Below are 20,352 nucleotides of genomic sequence, written 5' to 3'. Positions count from 1 at the left end.
ATAAGGAGGGACGCTGTGTGTCCCGTGGCGCGAGGGTGGGGCGATCAATACTGCAGGAACACCCCCCTGAAGCCGGCTTCATTCAGCAGCTCCCTTTCCACCGATGCTCGTACCTCAGACAGAGTCGGCGCTACTATAACCGACTATAGTGACCTGTTAAGAACGTGGGGGACCACCGGCGCCGATTGTTTCGAGATAATCGCTACTTCGATTTAATCGAGTTAAAGGGATGAAAGGACCCGCCAGGGAAATGCCTCGGTTCCAGCCTTCAGGATTTCTTGTCTGATCGATGATCTTTCCTGCAGGGACGCCTATACATCTAGGGGTAGAAATCACTTCCAAAGTAGAGTAAAATACATCCTCACAAAAATACATAATGCATGTTTTTAGTAAGCAATGACATGACGTAAATAAATTTCGAGATATTTGTGAAAATGCATTTTCCATCCCAACTTTGTGGACCTTCGTGGACGTTTCACCCCCTGAAACATAAATACCAGAATCTAAACCAACTATATGTCTAATATTCTTCTATTCGATATACTACTGTACTATAATCATATACCAAGTTCCATAAAAAATCTGAAAACGACACTAAAGCGATGTCCCTTGCTGCTCAGACATTTAGCCACATTCAAGAGCGATTTATTCTCTCATACCAACGCCTCGAGCAATTTGTCACGGGCAACAAATAATTATTCAACGCGTCCCCCTAAATCCACATTAATCCCGATAAATTTAAACAGATGTAGTTAGATCCAGACAAATTTGACCCAAGACCGCACACATCGCCGCGGGGGACGTGTTCGTTTAACGTCCAAACTCGGAATCGATCGTCCTCCGTATATGAATTAAATAGCTGCTGTCGATTCGGCGGCCGATCGATGGCCACACGAAGCACCGCGGCAGAGGTTTGCATACTGTGCATTTGCCGCGAACCGGATGACTCCGAAATTTCTTCCGGCGGTAACAGGAGGCTTCCTAACGCTATTAGAACCATACCGCGCCGATAATGCCGCGGTTGCTCTAGAAAATCGGGCCGTGGACGGCGTCGAAGCGTCCCACCCCTTCGAAGATTGATATTTCACGCGGCTGGAATTCCACCCCCGATTACGTCGCGGTTCAGACCGCCCTTTGCTTTATCCCTCGTGGTCACGAACTCGTTCGATGGCTCCCTGTCGCATGTCTGTGCCACTGTGAACGTTTAACGACGGAAATGTTTAATGTTTAATGTTTATAATATCATTCATGGGCACACAAACTATTACACAACTTCTTCCATTAATTTTAATGCTCCTTTCAGAGCTACCTTACACCCTCTCTCATTTCGACCGCCAATCTTTGCATCTAATTTCAACTTTCTAGACCCATTCGTCAGAATCTGCCTGATGGTCATTAACTATAGTAACCAGGATGACTTTTTTTACTAGTAGCATTGATATTTTTAAATATTAACTATGTACGAATCTACATGATAGTGTATAATATCGATTTTCTTTGTATACGTTTTTTGTGATCCTTTATTGTGTTTTTTTCTTGTACAAATTGGGCTTTCTTGCTCGTTAATAAATACAATAAATAAAGATAAGTGTCTTGTTCAAGGGGTGGGTCGCGCAGGGGGTGAGCGGTCGATGACAAAATTAGCATGAGGGCATGGGGAAATTTATTTTGCGCCACGTCTGAGCGGATAAATGAAAATCGATGGAAGGCTAGACGACGGAAGCGTCGTTGGGACATTCTCGATCAAAACAAGGTCGAGTGGGGGTATAAAAGGGGCGTCGCGGAGGCACGACCGACACATTTGCGCTGGGTCCGTCTTCGAGTTAATCTCGACGTTGGTTACTCATATTTTTGAGGAGTTGCGTGTCGTAGGTGAGAGATGATCAATGGACCCTCTTCTTCATTGGTGTATTAAGTGATGTAAAATCGAATTCAGTATTATTAAAAATACAATTAATGGTACTTTTACTAATAAATACTTGAATAAGAATTTTCGAAATTTTTCAAGCCTAAAATTATTTTTACGACTTGTCTTATCGAACATTTGTTATTTTGAATTTATCATCTATGTATAATTTTGAGTCGTGAGGAATTATTCTTAGGGGGTTTTATGATAATTAACATGAAACCTATGACTCGAACTATACATATCTTGTGTTCGAACTGTTCTCAATTTTCGTCACTATATTATTCCTCAAATGTCCATTTCGAACGTCGATTTTATATTTTTGAAGCTTTCAGCGTCTCGTCCCCGTTTCCCTGAAAGTTACATTCCCTTCCAGTTTCGAGTTACTTTGCAATTTCAACGTTCACCGTGAATCTCAATGCGCACGGAATCGAGCGGAATCGTTTTCCTGGAGTCACGAGCTCCTTCGAGGTATCAATTATTCACCATGCTACTTTGCGGAGCATATACACGATTACACTGTGCGAGTTAACATCGTGAACTTCTTATTTGGTCTGACCCCTTAAGTAGCAAAGACAGTCTTACCTCGTACTCCTTTTTACTGCTTATCTTCATTGGCAGGGACGAGCTAAGCCCCCCCTCAACCTTATTCGTTTCGTAATAGCCAACAGTCACAATAGCCAACAGGATGGCTTTATTAGGCAGTAAGCTTTCTTGTTCGACACGCTAGTACATTTATGATTCTGGACAGAGTGATTATTGCATGTCGATTCATCTTCTTGTGCAGTCTGAATTTCTAGAGGTATATATAAAATCATTTTATTTTATTAAAAAGAAGAGCGTTTTATAGAATGCTTGGGAAATAATTTCGTGAATCGAAGGGTTGGTATATTAATGTTCCGTAGCTTTGTTGTGTATATACGATAGGATGCTAATATATGGAAAGGCAAACATGGAATATTGTGCAAAAAGTATCGATTCCATATTCTCCGATACGCTATCCTGAATATCGATGTGGTATCGGGACAACGAATTCTGTCATAAAATATGAAATGCATAGGAAACGCGTCACTGTGTTTTATAATGCATGAAACGTCGTTGTGCAGGGAATATTCAATCAATAAAATGTTTTAATAAGGAACTATGGAATATTATTTCACATTACATGTTATTTCGATGGTCTATGACATATTAATATTATTTAATATTCTCGGAAACAATGTACCAGGCCTCGATATGAGCTGTTACCTATTCTGTCGTAAAATATGAAACACGACGGTCGCCAGCGTGGCGGTATTCCATAAAGCACGAAACGATACCAAAAGGGTAGATCGTTTTAATAGATGTCTACTATATTGTATTTCAAATCAGACTTTATTTCGATGTCTATTAATATCATGTCGCACAGCCGAAGAATAAGGACGATATTCTGTGCAATATGTTCTCCCATGTTTCATTAAAAGTAGAATAAAAATAGTGCAGCCTCTCAATAATGTAAAAAGTTCTTTCTAATAAGTCTGAACTTCTCAAATAAAGAATATTTCTTCATTATTAATTACATTTTTTTGCAATATGAAACAGGTTGGTATAGAAGAAATACTGCAAGCAATTGAAAGTCTTTCACTCTGAACAATTTCAAGTTAGCAACGATCTAATAACGAAGTAATACTATACATTGAATCACTGAATTCCTGAATAATTAATCGAGCTTCCACTGTATTTATAAAGCACTTGCCCCAATTTCCAACAAAACTGAGACTCGTTAAAATAACCACACCTTCTATACGAAAAAAGTTCTTGGGAACTCTCATCTCTAACATCACCTAGGTGTACAGAGTGTTTCAAGAGTGCATGAGTGTCTTTTAAAACGTCCTACAGACATACTGATTCCTAATGTTAGACGTCTCAGAGACGTCTTGGACATTTTTAGAATTTTATTCGATATCTTTAAGACGTTTCTAAGACGTCTCTGTGCTACGTGGGATAGAACATATATTAATATGACATTTTTTGCCTACACACTTTAGTGTGCAGATTCAGCTCCTGAAGTATTGACATGTATTTCTGAGGCACCCCGTGTGTATCAGTCCCAAGGAAGGAATTCACCCTCGTGGGGAGGAGCGAGTAAATCGACGAAGGGAAGCGTGGGCGTGTTTGCATGAGGCTTAGTGCCACGAACAGGGGAACTTTCAAATTTCTTCCGGCGATAATGGCCGGTTTCCTAGCGGGATTATGACATCGCCCACGCCACGGAAAATCACCCCGTACCCCAGGTATCACGTGAAGATATTATCAGGGACAAGCGAACGCGCGCGATAAGGAAATTTCACCCCCGATGAATTTCATTATTTCGTCGTTCGCGCGCGTTAACGTGGATCGATAACGTCGTGATCGGTCGATCAACGACCTGGCTACGACGAGAAAGGTTTCGATCGTTTGCAATCAGTTTTCGAATGCTATCAGCTCGGTTCACTTTGATATCAAGATAAACGAGAACATTTGAAGCTTTATTCTGATCAGTTATTCAGCGATTTTTATTATTCTCCTGTTTTATTTTGGTTCGATTTTAGTGGATGGAGGATTTTAAAAGTAGAATAATTTCAACTTTAATAATCCTTGAAAGGCTTGAAATTAATTTTTTTGGTAATATTATTTTCTAGTAGAGAACTGATTTTGGCTTGAAAATTTGGTAATGTTCATCTTAAGGGAAAATAGAAGCAGAGTTAAATTTAGTGTCTAAGTTTTAGATGCAATAGACGTGTAATTGATTTTGAATTTGCTTGAAGTGTAATCGCTGGAAGGAAACACGTTAATGGGTAGGTGCCAGGTTCAAAGATGTTCACTTCAGATGAGGTTAGGTTGGTTCGACCTTTTAATGTCGTAGAGAGTGAATATCATATACATGCGACGTTAAAACACCTCCATGGTCTCCTAAGAGTCTCAGCTAATTTATGAGGTTCTGGTTCGACGTCGCTGTCGCTGAAATTCAGGTCGTGCCTCCCTTCAACCCCTGCCAAGTTGCTTCGATTATTAGCAATCCTCCCCTAGCGCGTTACCTGCTAATTGTATTCATTCTCACAGCTTCGAAAATTGCTTCCTTTGACGAGGAACTGATATACTAAAACAGAACAGAATCGAGAAATTCAATTATATGGATTGCCTTGTGTTCCCAAAAGATATATTATACATTATAATATATTTACATATTATACATACCTTTACCCCACAGAATATCCCCACAATCACAGAAACATTCGACATACTGAAATCCAATGAACTCTAAAAACATCTATCTTTCCCAATCCAACACTCCCAATACTCTTCTTTTCACTTCTCAAATGAAATTCCTCCATCTCCATTACCCCGTCCCCAGTCTCAGTCCCCCATAAGCAAAGAACAATATTGTCAAATATTTCCAGAGGATATCCCAAAGAAGCCACATCCCATCTGGCTGGAAATCCCCCGTGATGTCATGTTTCTAACCACCCCTGATTCGTTTCACAGGTCTGACAAAACGGATCCCAGAGGCATGGCCAGCAGCACGGAGGATTACGGCTCGGAATTGCAGGAGTTGCAGTGGGGCGGTGGTACAGGGTCGCACTTCCTGCGCAGCGGCCCCCACTTCCTGAGGAGCGGCGGGGGCGGTTGCTACGAAGCCGAGGATTTAGAACCCACCAGCAGGCATCATGGTGGTCAGCACAGGGGATATTACAGCCCTCCAGGCACGAGTTACACGATCGTCGAGAGACCGCCGAGCGCCCCTCATCATCATTCGTCGCACACCACCCCATATAGGCACAGAGGGCACACCACTGGAGGCAGCGGTGCCATTTCGCCGGAACAGGTGCTTAGGTATGTCCCTGCTCCCTGACATTATGTAGCATTTAGACTGTCTTTATTGCGGACCCATTTCTGGGCGATATTTAACCCTCGTGCGAGGAATGCAGGGTCACTTTCATTCTAAATACAGTATAAGTAATGTTATTTAACTGACAGTAACTAACAGTATAATGTGTTTACACAGTAACTAACAGTATGATAGAAGTTTTGGAAATGGAAATGTATAAAATATCTACACTCTCTTATTTATGTTAACTGATATTGAATATTATTTTCATTAGTATTTGCAGACCTTGTACAATCCTCTGAGATGAGATTTCTAGGCAAAACTGTATTACAGAATTTTACTTGTTGCATTTCGTGACACGTATTTTCAGGCTGTCTTACTGTGATATTTGACTTCTTAACCCTCCAAGTATTAGGATACTTATCTTAATGTATCTGGAAAGAAAACTCAGACCACACACTGAATTCAAATTTCCTCTAATTTTTCCAAAGGAATCGTTTTAAAGAAAGAAAAAAAAATACTTTCTCGCAGACTCTTCGGCAATGGCGTATCCGAGCGTCGTCAGGGTGACCGAAGGACGCCAGCGTCGTCGCCAGCGAGCGTGGCGGCTGTCAGGACGACGTCGTCCTCGTCGTCGCAGCAGCAGCAGCAGCAGCAGCAGTCCCAGCAATCGCAGCCGAATCCTCCCACGTCGCCCAGCTCTCAGCCGCTGAGCCTTCAGGAGCTCACTGTAAGGACAATCACCATGACGAGAGATCCACCGGACTCTCACCATGGCTTTGGGATCTGCGTGAAGGGTGGCAAGGACGCAGGTGAGATCCGAAGTACCTTCAGGCTACCCCCGTCGCCGTACTTCGCGCCTCAAGATCGAGGTATCTCCCGACAGCTGTGACTTTCATTGCCGTTTCTCGCCGTTCACCGACGTTTTAGGTCGGGGGTCATCGACTGCGATTGTTGGGTGGTTAATTGAGGGTCGAAACGACGAAACAGGGATTCGAAAGTTGATACCTCATTTTTTTTAGAATTATATAGAATTTAATTCTTGGGGTGGATTCAGAAAGACTTTAATGATTTTCTGTTCTTCTTTTTCTTTTTTTTTGTGGAGGTTTTGAATTTATTGAAAAAGGGGATAAAGATGAATTGATGTCTCAGATTTGTTGGTAGAGTTAAAAGATAATTGTTTTAGTAGTAGAAGTATTGTTAGAAAAAATTACAGAAGTGATGTTATTGTGATTTAGTTGAGGATTAAGTACAGATTTTTATGTTTTTTTATTGTCGGAGAATATGAATGGAGTTGCATCAGGGATTAGAGTCTTTTTATAGCACTTGACTGACAGGATAATTTGTTTAGATAGTCTAACAATCGCAATCGATACCTTGGCATCACAACGTCATTGCGATCTGCTCTCTCGTATTTCTACCAGGTTCACTCTTTATCGTTGGTAATCGTCGCGTCACCAACACCCTCTGCTTCCTGTGTTTGAACACAGCTGCCGTATGTTCCTGACTTCCGGTACCACCACCCCCGAAATTATCTCTTACGTACAAACTAATATTCTTCAAAATTGAACAAAAAATTCGTAACTATAAAAATAAGAAAACTGTAAATTTTTAATCAATATTAGTAACTTTAACTTAAAGGTTTTAATAACTGAAAAAATAGAATCGATAATTAATTCTTTACTAATATAATTATCTGATACTGTCACGTTTTTAATATTGTTATTTTTATTTTAAATGCAGTAGAGAAGTTTGAGGTATCTAAAATGACCATTGATCGTACGTATTTGAAGGAAGTCTTTCTTCGAGTATTGAAAAGTGATTGAAGTCGCGGGGGTGGAAACCGGAACGCAAGGAAATGACGGGAGAGAACATATTTTCGATCACTAAACATCACTTCCATTCCAGCTACGGTTCTCCCCTTGACCGGATTTAAAGAACCGAACATTCTGATCGCGTTTCGACTCGATTTTCTCCCCTCTTATTGTTTTCTCCGCGCGAAAGGAATTCGCTAGTCGATGGCCAGAACGATGATGAAAGGAAAAATCATTTAAACCCGCGGGTTCTTTCTTTTTATCGATATTGTCTTGTCTGCGTTGAATTTCTCTGGAAAACTTAGAAACTATATAAACCACTCAACTTAAAAGACTCTTCAATTTATTAAATGCTAAAATATTAAATTTCAAACTTAGAACTCTACAATAATAATTTTCAAATACTTTGGAACATATTTAATATCGAAATTGTGTCGTACACTCACAAAAAGATGGAGAGTATAGTACCTTGACTACTCATAAAAAAGTGGAAGTCCCATAAAAATGTTGAAGCCTCACAAAAATATTCCAAATCTAGCTTCTCAAACCTCGTCAGCCTCTAAAAACATTCTTATTTCCCACGAGTAAGTACACATCTATGTATATTTTTAGTATTCCAAGAATTAAAGTGTCACAGACGTCCCAGACACAAAATTCTCGAACCCAACTCACCCCCCTCGTTTACATAATCTTGAGTAGCCAATTACATCCTTTTTCCCACACTCAGCAGCACTTAGTAAATCCTCCCATTAAACAGAGATACCCGCATCGCTTCTTCGCGATCTTGGCCAGCTGTCTGCTACCCGCTAACAAACGATACGATTTCTGGAACTGATTACACCAGCCAGATGCACAAGGCGTAATTATGTTTCAGCCCGATTCGTTGTACAAGCCGCGGGATAAAAATTAATGCGACAGGTCCTGAGGGCAATTAGAATCGCGTCGTTAAACGTGCGCCATCCTATCGCTGGTCAATTAGCTGGTATCGCTAATTACCCAAGTGAATGAGCTTCCCATTGTAAATACGCGTTCGAGCGCTTCACGCCTACCTCTCTGCGCTCCCTGATCCTCCGCGCGCTTTTTGCTAATCAGCGATAGAATCCTCTGGTCCAGGAGATTTAATCGTGGCCCTTCAAATACAATTTGCCAGTGATTGGGCGCAATTAGCGGTTCCAGAGAGGTTACGCCAATTCAGGGGGCAGGGGAGGGGGCTCCCGTGTCTTTCATTGGTGGCTGGTAGCGGTACTCCTGATTCGAAGGGTTTTTGCGTAGGATTGTATTGTGGCTCGTGGGGTGAGGAGATTGACGAGCATTTGATTTGAGAAATTCGCTGTGAAATAACCCACTTTTCGCTCCTACAACTTTTCAGATATCTAGATATTTGAATCTCTACATTTCCTATTAACAAGTTTCAATGAATTGCTAGAAAAAGATATTTAGAATTTTCTTCATATTAAATAATCACTTTCTGGGATCTACCAACTCCACTTTGCTAATTTCATAACTCATTTCAGAATTATTTTCACAAGAGAGCCCCCCGTTTATACACGTAAACTTGAGACACCTATCTGAGGCTATCTCGACAACTCACCACTGAATAAATTCTCGTCTCACACAGTGTTCCTGTAAAACCCTAAGATAGAGAAGCAGAAAATCAGACCAATCGCATATCTTCTTGTGAGTGTACAACAAACTAACAAACCTGTCGCAGATAAAAAACGAATTACGTTGGATCCCTCGCGTAGAATCACCATGCGGAGAGGAAGGAATTTGAAAAATCCTGGTTCGAGGAAATGAAGATCGAGAAGTCGTCGCGCGGTCTTCCAGAGAGGTTCCTCGCGCTCGCCGAAGATAAATAGAAATGTCCCCAGTCCAGGATCCACGTTCCGCGGATGCCAGGGAGCGAAATATCCCCGACGCCATGCGCTCAGCATCGTCGGGGTCCGGTTTCACGGTTTCGAGTCTCGTAAACATCACGCTTGATCACGACGTACGCGCACGACGCACGGTAACGATCTCTCGCTTCACGCTTCGTCCTCGTCGAGATCTCGGGCGTGAAACCTTCGGCGCGAGGTATGCGCCGCTCGCGAAACCCCTCCTAGCGCGTGGATCCTCTGCCTGGGGACCTTCTGCAGGAAACGAGGCCCCTCGAGTGTCTCTAGGGCCCAGGGTTTCCTCGAAAGTAATCTCAGAAATTGGGATGTTAATATTAGGTGCAGATAACAATTTTAAAATTGTGTATTTTGGGGTTTCAGACTGAGGATTATGTGATGTCTTTGGGGTATCTGGGGATAGGGAAATTTGGATACGTTTTGGGTAGGGGTTAGTTGAAGACTTTAGAATTCTATTGAAATTGGTTTAGAATTTTCTATCTGGATTTATCTCATGAAGCTTGATATTCTTTTTTAATTTAACTCTGATTTCTATTTCGAGAAGTGAGATCAATTTTTTTTTATCTGGATTTAAGTTGTCGCTTGAATTCTCAAAATTCGGCTATTTTGTTTGGGGAACTGATATCCTTGTGTTTTTATTCTTTCTTTGTATTGTAACTCGAGTTAGCATTCGACAAGATCCGAGTGGCGCTCGAAAGTGGCGGCCGCTCGGGAAATATAGAAAATCGAGGCGTTCCCGAAGCACTCGATCCATAAAGGGACGCGAACCCATTTGAAGAATAAACGTTTGAGCGTACGGGGAAAGTAGGACAGGCGATCGTCACGCTCGAATGATCGATCTCTTATTTTCGAGGAAACCCTTCCCCGACACCTTGGCGTCGTTTCGAACAGGCCGAAGTCGGAATAAGCCAACTGGCGGTGTGTCTTTCTTGTTTTCTGTTTCGCTGTACCAGAAGCGCAGTCAGGTAACTCATCGACAGTAACGAACAGAAAGGCAGAGAGAATGTAAGAGAGAGGGGGGAGCGAGAGAAAAAATTAGCATACATAAAGGAGACCACTGGGAAGATTGGTGAATCGAGCCAAAAGTTTGAACGAAAGGGAACCTCATTTTCGTTTACTTCCTTCGAGCATAAAAGGATGAATTATGAGACCAGATCTGGTCCCTCTGAAGAAACTTTAGCTTCTTAAAATCCTCTATAAACACGGAGCAACAAACACAAATATTTCCCATATTCTCCAGTTTCAAATTTCCAGAAATATTGCGCCATTGGAACATGAAAAACAAACCTAGACTTTTTTCACTTTTATCGCCTCTCTAGTTACCTGAATTTTTTGGAAAAACATTTTACCTATACAAAAAAGAGTGGGGCGTTTGAAAAATCCAGAATCTAAAAGTCAAATTTTTGTATTCCATTTGTCTACTTTTTCTCTTTATTTAACCAAAAAAGTGGTAAAAAGCTTGGTAATATTTAGAAGTACCAAGGTCCATGGTATCTTACAAATTCTGGAAGGTCGTCTCGGTGACCCAGAGTGGGCCACCAGGTCCATCGTGACCATAGCCTCCCATATCGTTCGAAATTCGTGGCCATCCCAGTCTCCCCCCGTGGTTTTCGAATATTCATGTACACATACGTACAGACACACAGATACATACACACTGAATACGATCGATGTCGCATGAAAGTGTTATGCGCAGATCGGCCGGGCTTGGGACTAGAGGGCGACGAGGAGCACGGGGGAAAGGAAGTGAATGATAAAACTGGAGGAGCGAGTGTTTCCTTCAGGAAAAGATACTTGAAAATTTTCCCTGGCTTTATTGAGACATCCAAGAAAAATTAGCATTTTTTAGTAACTTCAATTCCTGGTTTTTAACTGACATTATTTTGGTCTACTTTCTAGGGTTAATTAGGGGCGAGTAATTGGAAGCTATAGATTTTGAGGGTTGGTAGCGAGGTACTCAAATTTTCCTCCATTTTCGGTACATTAACACGTGGAAATGAGTTCTTTTCTTGGCTGGTATGGCGAGGTCAGATGCTGATTCAATTGTTAATGTTTGACAAAGAGAATATATGTATGGGTAACTAACAAAAATTAAAGAATTAAAAATTCTAGAGAAAATTCTCAGGAAATAATTAAGAAATTATTATTCTGACAGCATACCAGTTGAGAGTTCTATACAACTACAATTCCACCGCAATTTTTCACACGCCGATGGAGACTTGTTTCACCTTCTAATTAAAACTAAATCACCGATGGTCACTTTAACCCCAATCTCCACCAGGCCAGATTTCCCACAGCTTTCAAATATTTTCCAGAGTCTCGAGCACGATTCGCGTGCGGTTATTGGAATTTTTCCCGAGCGATGTTCAAAGGCGTTTAGGAGCAGATTCCCTGGACGCTGAACGGGGGAACAGGTGGTCGAGGTGACCTCGCGTGACCCATTCTTCGGAGATCAGAACGCGCAGGTTCGATTTGATCTCTTTGAATCGAGTCGACGATTTCTTTGCAACCTGCTTCACTCTTTCTTGCTCTTCTCGGTATTATCGAGTTCTTTCGCAAGAAGAATGGCAAACTATAAAGATAGATTAGCCTCGAAACGTCGAACTTCAGTTTCGACCCTGTGTGTCGAGGGTATTTGGTTCTCTGAGGCTTAGGAGATGGAGGAAAATTTGACTTCGAGGAATATACAGTATCTCCAATTTTAGGGGGACAGTTTAAACACATTTTAGCGTGTAAAATTATTACTGATACAAATTTAGATACCGAGTTTCTTTTTGATATCGTAAAAACAAAAATTATAATATTGAAACTAGTGGAATAATTGTATCAAAATTTAATCCTTTTCTTTATCTAAGAATAAATTCTACTATTACTAATTTTATCATAATTAGCTATATTTTCTCCACAGTATTTTTTTCAAGTTAAAAGCTGAAAAGGAGAAGACCAAAAAAATGTTTATAAAAATTTTTCCCTCTCGTGCTCCGCTCCTCCAACTATTTATCGTCAGAATCTCGCAATTATGGCATCCAAGAATTCCTCTAGGCTTAGCACGCCGGCGTTTCGTTGCATGACAGTGTATGATGCATATGCGCATAGTTTATGAATTCATAGAAGAAAATTTACACACCTACAGACGTGACTTGGTGCACACGTATACGTAATTTGCATCTCATCTCGCTGAGCAGGAAGCAAGACCGTGGAACTTGGAAGTATTAAAACGGAGCCCTTTTAAGGAGCAATCTTTTAATTGATCTCTCGCATTCAATACGATTTTTGTTACTCGAAATTAAAGAGGAGCATAACAAGCTTGCGAAAAATTACCAATGCAAATTAATTCAATGCCCCTTTAACGAAATTTCAAATTCGTTTTACTTATTAATGGCGTTTCTTCAAAACAGCAATAAGGCGGGAAAATATTTAAATTTGAAATAGCTAGTACAAGCAGTAAGATCTGGAGGCATTGAATTAATTTACATGCTCGGTAATTGAAAGCTTAAAAATTAGAGTAACGCAGTTACTGAGTTCTATTGAAGCTTTATTTTTAGTGGAACGTATTTCAGTCGATGGTACTTCTATCAGTAATCGCTGCAATAGAAATAAATGAAACAGCTGATCTGAGGATAAAGATCTGTCCTTAAATGGGCTCGCTAAACGAACGAGTTTTATTAACCCGTAGCGATGACACGAGTTCGAGGCGATGCGACCCTCGCATAACGAGCTCATTGTTCTTCTTATCTCTTTTATCAGCTGGATTAATCCTTGCTCCCGACTCGACCTGTCGGCGTAGAAGGACATCAATTACAGAGAACTTCTGGGGTCGAATCGAGGCACACACACACGCACAAACACGCGCACATACACTACACACTAGTACACGTAAACCCCTGGTTTCACCTCGTTTGGACGTCCACCGTGGTCCAAGGAAATTTTTTGCTCATCCTGAATCTGCTTATCGATTACACCCTCTCGCCACGTGATTACCCTGTGCCCTGTTTCGTGTCGGGTGCAAATATCTGGCTGAATTAAGTATTCACAGTGTCACGTGCTTTGCAAGTCTAACGTTTTGTCCCTTTAACTTTGACCTGGTGTACGATATTTTGTCACGTCTTGTCGGTGGATGTCGCTGACATCGAGATGGACGATTAGAAGGTGGCTTTTCGCGGCAAAGGGAACAGAGTTAGTAGAGATTCTGAGATAAGAGTTAGACAAATCGGGAAGGAATGAAGTTGAGTTTTATTCTGGAACACCTGATATCGTGCTTGATTTAGAGTCTCAGATAAATTAGTTAACGAGTTGGCTGCACCTTCTTTCGCCACCAACAGCGAACCAAACGTGGTGTGAAGTTAATTGATATGACTTATAGTCTATTCGAGTACACGCAACGTGGAACTTATTCTACTACACTCGCAGTTTAATTGGTACTCTTTAACGAAGACTAATCGTGGTTTTAGTATTCAGGATTCTTCTTGCACTAGCAAAATTTAATTCGACGACCTCAGTATAGCCTCAGGAATAAATTTTCTTTTCTAAACAAGATAAATTTCTAATAATCCTTAATATAGATAAATTTAACTCTTAGTATAATTTCTATTACTTTTCTTGACTAATAGAACGTCAGTATAAAAAAAAGAGTCATGAAGCTTGAAACAGATTACTTTCCCATAAACTCTTCAATCATGAATCCTTTTTTACTAAAAAAAAAAATTGTTTACTCAATATCAGTCAAGAGTCAATATCAAAATTCTTCTTTCCAAGATGAAAAAAAATTGTTAAACATTTTCCCAACTCCAAACCTTCTGAATACCTCAAGCAGATAGCAAAAGCATCTCTCGTGTCAGCGATCTATTATCAGCCAGTCCACGATTTCGCATAATGAAGGAAAATCCAGATATTTGCTCCCTGCTGTCAGGCGGGGCAGAAACTAATATGTTCGTCGCGACGATCTCTCCTCCCACGATTGAACGTCGAAGGACGTGTTTGCCACTGGAAGGAAGATTTTCTTGCTGCGTGGTGATTTGTCACACGGAACAGTAATATATTCGAGCGCGATTCGGGCCTCGTGGATGTCCATCGACTCTGACGTTCATTGCGAATTCATGACGATTTTCGACCAAATACTTTCGCCGAAAATTAATTGGGCGCGCGTTGTTCGCTCGATTAATGTGACATGGATGCCTGCTTCAGAGCGTTCCATGAATTCTCGCCGCGCACATGGCAGCAAACATTAGTGGCATCGGTGGCTCATGGACATTACGTCACATTCACTTTTCCTGCGGAAATTGCTGGACGGAATTTATAGTTATTCGTAGAATCAATTTTTGGGGAATTTTCACTAAATTTACACTAGAATTCTCATTGCCAATAATTGAAATTAAGGTATTTCTAGTTTTTACGTTGCACAAGAATGCATGTTGATGAATAATTTTATGCTGCAAAGAATGCATAAGCTGTTTTTGTTGTAGGTACTGAAAAAGGTTGAACTGCATTTAGAAAATTCTAAATTCTATTGCTGAGCGTAATTGAATCTGAGGTCGCGTGAGAACCAATTAATTTCCATTTTATAGTATCCTTTATCGTCCAGTTTCCGCAGGAAAGATGCATCTTTGCATGCGCGAGAGACACGAACACGCACCGGCACTGAATCGTAATCTCTGTTCGAACAGTTTCACTTTTGTGCATCTGCATTTACTATCCTTCTTTTCACTCGTTTCTGTTTTTCATTTTTGACACACGACGATTTCCACCCATGGCGTCTCCACTGAGCGCAGATAGTTCCTTGGCGGCGTCGATAAAAATGGGAGCCTTTACGTCGTCACGTTTCACACCCAGCCACCTTCTTGCATTCTAAGTAGATCAATTTCCCGAGTATGATTTATGGAGCCTTGAAAGCGGCTCGTGATGCGAGCTTGACTCCTGGAACCACGAGTTCCTGTAGGATTGAAATATTTGGGGGTGTGTCACCTTTTTCTACCCTAATCGATAATTCAAATAATTAAGAATGCTTGAAAATGTTCAAGAGACCCTTGGTCTCTCTTCTTTTTATTAGAATTAATGGCACCAAAATGAAAAATTAAATACAGACACTTAAAGAAATTTCAGAGTCCATGCAATTAGATGTAAATTCCATTTTCTTTTTAATTTCACCGTAGTGTGTCATCTAAAAATATTTGCAAGTATACTTATACTTCCATTTTGATACTCCCTGTACCAAATTAGTACCCAAAACTAATTGAAAGCCAAGGGATTGAAACTGGTGCAATGAATAATCCCCCAGATCTCAATAACACACCCCAATGACGAGAAAAAGCGAGAAGAGGAGTTCAATTAAATCCTGGCTCTCATTTTTAATCGCCAGCACGAGCGTCAGCTGCGCCAGAGCGGTTTCCAATTCAATGTACGAATTAAAAAAGCGCGCGGTGGCGAAGGGGGCGGGACCAGTCGAGGAAGTTTAAAACACGCGCCCTGGGTGGAATGTGTTAGTAAGCACTGGTCGTGGACCAGTCGCCAGGCAGCTTCCGGCCTGATGGAAAGTCTGTGAATTGTTCTCAGGGGTGGGTGTCTACATTTCGAGGGTGGAGGAAGGTTCGGTGGCCGAGCGGGCTGGACTCAGGCCAGGAGACACCATCTTGGAGGTGAACGGCACACCCTTCCGAGCGGTGACCCACGAGGAGGCCCTCAAAGTGAGTTTCTACTTTCGTTTTCCAAATCGGGGAAAATCGGGGAAAATCGGGGAAAATTGGGGAAATTTGCACGCGTCAGGAAGCCGCGACGCGTGCTCTTGGCATCGTTAATCGCCTGTCGATCACTCGAGAGATCTTGCGTTGATAGGCAGCTTGCTGTCAATCAACGTTTGAACGAAGAGAAGCGTTCATGTAGAGTGCTTATCTGCGATAAAATTTAGGGTAGAGATATTTGTGCTTACCTATGTGCAGTACCGCTCATAAGTATTCGAAGGGTGTCACATGTTGAGTAGAATGCAAGTTTCTTTGCAGTACCTGATGTACACTTTTTATATTTGTTTCGTGTTTCTAATACATCCTAAAATTAAGAATACAGCAATTGCTAATGCTACCAATACATCTGTAATTTTTCAAACTTCTGAAATCGTTCAAACACTTATGAGCTGCACTGTATATTCGTTGAGGACTGTCGAGACTTTTCATCAAAAATTACGTTGCAATTTTCAAATTTCTGAAATTTATATTTTTAAATTCAAATTCAAATATTCAAATATTCAAATATTTAACCTGTCATATCCGCCGCTGCAGCCCTCTGTGCATGCAACTAAAAACTTTCGATTCAGTAACCACCCATTTCCAAGCCATTGGGAGTCAATAGCAGCGACCTAGAATCCTGAACGTCGATTTCAGTGACTCTGAACTCGTGGGAGCGGCCAAACGCCGACTCACCTGATTCGAAATCGTTGCTATAGATTTCCTAGGGATACCGAGATCGCTGATAACCGCGTCCCACGACCTTGGATTCGCTAGAAGCTTCTCTAACACTGTGCCTATCGATCTGAAATTCCTACGAAGTCGTCGTCATCGACTAGAGCTACGACTCGTCCTCCTCGCTGTCTTAGAAAGGATCTATTATTGAGGAAGACACTCCAGATGCTCGGGCAGATAAATAAGTTCGCGAAGATGAAAAATCGATGCCTCTGATGATTCAGGGGAGGAGGATAGATGGTTGTTGTCTTGAGAGCGTCTGCAGCGCATCCATTACGTCTGAGCCTGTCCTCCTCTTACCTTGTACCGAGGCCTTCGATTTTGGAACGTTTCCCCAAACACGAACGCCTGGCTACGTGCCTGATCGCGATTAAAAATCGCCGTCAAATTATCCCCCAGTCAGATGGCAATTGGCGTGCGATCGATCGCAGTTGTATCATATTTATGAGTGACCTTAGGAGCCGCGGTGACCCCATCGATTCTGGATACTGGCTCTAGTACATAAATTTTAAAGGGTGGGTTGAGCCAGCAAGTTTCATTTATTAATAAGAGAATTGTTAGGAAAGTATATGAAAGAAATAGACCTGTTAATGAAAAATGTTTGAGAGATGTTGTTTAGGGGGTGATTTAATACTTGAACTTTTTTTGATTTTTATGTGTACAATATTTTGAGAATTTAATAATTCTTCACTCAGTCGTCTGGTTAGAGATTTCGAGAGATACATATGTCTCAGATAACACTAATCAAGAGAATGCTACTCTAGCTCATTCGAAGATTGCTTTTGTATCCACTGATTCCGATTGGTGCCAGGAGGGTGGTCTCTGTGACGTGAGCTGACTATCTCTGATCTATGTTCTCAATTATTCGAAGAGTCCTTTACCACTTATCGTTTACGAGCTCTGTATTCCCTGTATCGCCTTTTTCGAGGGCTTCCATTTTCAAGATTGCAATTTCGAATGCTGCAGCTTTATATCGTATTTTTCCTTTTACCAATTCAGTTTTTCTTACCTTTGCGTTATTCCTTCGCTTTTTGCACTTTCCTTCGCCACCTTTGATGTTGCCTCAACTTCTGCTGAGGAAAGCAGCTCTCGCGATATTTTCCCTCGTATTTAATTTAACTTCCTAGCTACTCGCTGAGATTATAGAAAACTGGAGGGTCCGCGAAGCTGGTTACGGCGAAAGTTTCAGGCGATATTGCTAGCTCTTGTGAACGAGGCCGCCCTCTTTTGAGAATTTTCTTACGTTATCACTTCTTTGGAAATACATATTCTCTTAATCTCTTTGTACAGAGGACCTTTATAACCACAACGATAAAAAATAGTTTAAAATGAAATTCGAATTTACAACTTGGGTATTATTACTTCAGAAGTAGTAGAGTATTGTAGTTAAGAGGGCTATCAAGGGTTCACTTTTTCTACAGGTTTTAATATTTCTAATTTACAATTCTACTTCAGTTCCGTTATTCCAGGTTTAATTTCTTCATAAATTTCAATACTCGCTTATGACTCCATAATTCCGACCTTAGAAAATTTTAAGATATTCTATTCAATTCTCAGTCAAGATAATGTCAAGATTGGTCACTAATAGCCTGCTCAAAATCAGACTCTACTACTTCAAACCCAATAGTAGCTTCAGAAGATTCTAAGACACTCTATTTAACCCCTAGGTCATATGATATTAATACTGGTTACTAACAGTCTGCTCAAAACCAATCTTTACTACTTCCAATCCAGTTTCTCGCTTCAGAAAATTCTAAAATACTCTATTTAACCCCTTAAGATATTCCATTTAATTTATTCTATCAAATCTGGTTCCTAACAGTCTACCAAAAATCAGACTTCACTACTTCCAACCCAATTCCCTCTATCCTAACCCTTCTCACTTCCAAACCACATCCCCCAAGAATTCACCATTTTTCTAGCCCCTCAGAAAAACTCCCCTATCTCCCCCAAAAACGTCCTCAATCTTTTCATCCACCCTCAATGAATTCGAACGTTTCCCAGTGAAAGGGTCGGCAGTTCAAATAGGATGCACGTATATCCGACGATTCTCTAACAATGTTCGCGATAGAAGACACGAGCCCGTGTCACTCAATACGGGATCTCTGTTCGTCGCCGAGGCCAGAAATCCCGCGGCTTGGGGATGAAAAAAATTGAGGGTTGGATGGAGGGGAGGAGATGGACTATCGACTGGCCCGATGGAAAGAAGCGTCGCTCCGAGCCACGCCGCGAGTAATCTTTGGTGTAAACGCTTCTGATGGGTATCTGGATCCGGTGGCTCGTCATGCTCTCACAGTGGCTGCTCGCGAGTTTTCTAGACAAAAGCCCGTCGACAATGGGCCATCAGGGTATCAGGCTCGCTCTCTGTGAAGAGGCACGTAGCTGCGCGAAAACTGTCTGGGAATTTCGAATCTACAGGCTGCCTCTGCTGATGGGACCCATTTCAGGCTTGAATTTCGCGCCACAGAATAGTTGGGGAAATGTAATCTTGCCTTATCAACGTGAGGGTGGTTTGGTATTCGAGTTCCTCGAGGGGAAGGAGTTGGGTTACTGAAAGTATTTGGGAACTTTGAGGGGGTTGGATATTAGATGTGGTAGGCTTGCTTGGTCTTGAAATTGGGCCAACAGATTTTGATGAGACTGTAGGAGAACCCATTTTAGCTAAAATCCACCAGGCTTCGTGGATTGTATTTTCACGGACAATATACCTATTGTAAACGTTTGTTCGAACGTTCTCTATGGGTAGAATAATGCGACAGGAGAATGGGGAAATAGTTTTTGTTCCCGTCCTGGTAGTTAGGGTAAAACATTTAGGGTAAAAATTAGAGGCATTGTGGATAAATAGTTCATTCGAAATTTTTGAGAGTAGAATTTTTTCATTGCTAACTGGACACAAAGTATATGTGGATGGTTGTCATAACTTCAAGAATGCAAGGTTCTGACTACAAAAAAGGGAAACAAAATTAATTTTTTTAATGAATATTCTTATCTCAATATTTTGAAGTTCGAAGGTTAAAAGAATTGTTTTACAATTTTTTCTGGTTATTATGTATTTTGTCTTATATGTATTTCCAATAATTACTTATTCTGAATTCAGACGATTTCTCGCACAATCTATCTATTTTTGAAACGTTAAATTCATTTCTGTGATAGTTATTGATCGCGAGAGAAACGTCCTCGACTTCTCGAAAAGAATCTATTAAAGCGCGCTTTCAGCAAATAGCATGACGTGGATCCAAGCTAACACCGAAATCCCCTGAAATCGACAGTTTGACGTTCCCTCAAGGCTCCCTGTTGTTGTTCTGTATCCTTCACTGATATTGCTTCCTCTCCGCAAATTCGCTTGGACCCTGTGTAGCATCTCTCTTCTCCGCCGAGACTTATTGTACTTCTGAAAAGTAAGAGAAATTCAATTCCGAGAGATGGGGAGCGGGGATTTTACGCG

The 20,352-nt window shown here is 41.2% G+C and overlaps 1 protein-coding gene across 4 annotated transcripts in view; it reads left to right on the top strand.

Annotated features, from left to right (window-relative positions):
- Positions 1–20,352, top strand: part of Dysc (whirlin protein dyschronic) — an 81,930-nt gene that overhangs the window by 17,116 nt on the left and 44,462 nt on the right. For 3 of the 4 annotated variants that reach the window (XM_076386525.1, XM_076386524.1, XM_076386522.1), the window contains exons 2-4: positions 5,411–5,758; positions 6,285–6,625; positions 16,009–16,139. In XM_076386525.1, coding sequence (XP_076242640.1) covers positions 5,436–5,758; positions 6,285–6,625; positions 16,009–16,139 — 795 coding nt within the window. In that variant the 5' untranslated portion in view covers positions 5,411–5,435. The remainder of the gene's footprint in view (positions 1–5,410; positions 5,759–6,284; positions 6,626–16,008; positions 16,140–20,352) is intronic. The other variant, XM_076386523.1, reaches the window with a different exon arrangement.

The sequence above is a fragment of the Calliopsis andreniformis genome, chromosome 10 (assembly GCF_051401765.1).
Source record: "Calliopsis andreniformis isolate RMS-2024a chromosome 10, iyCalAndr_principal, whole genome shotgun sequence".
Taxonomy (NCBI): domain Eukaryota; kingdom Metazoa; phylum Arthropoda; class Insecta; order Hymenoptera; family Andrenidae; genus Calliopsis; species Calliopsis andreniformis.
This window is presented reverse-complemented; position numbering and strand designations above follow the sequence as displayed.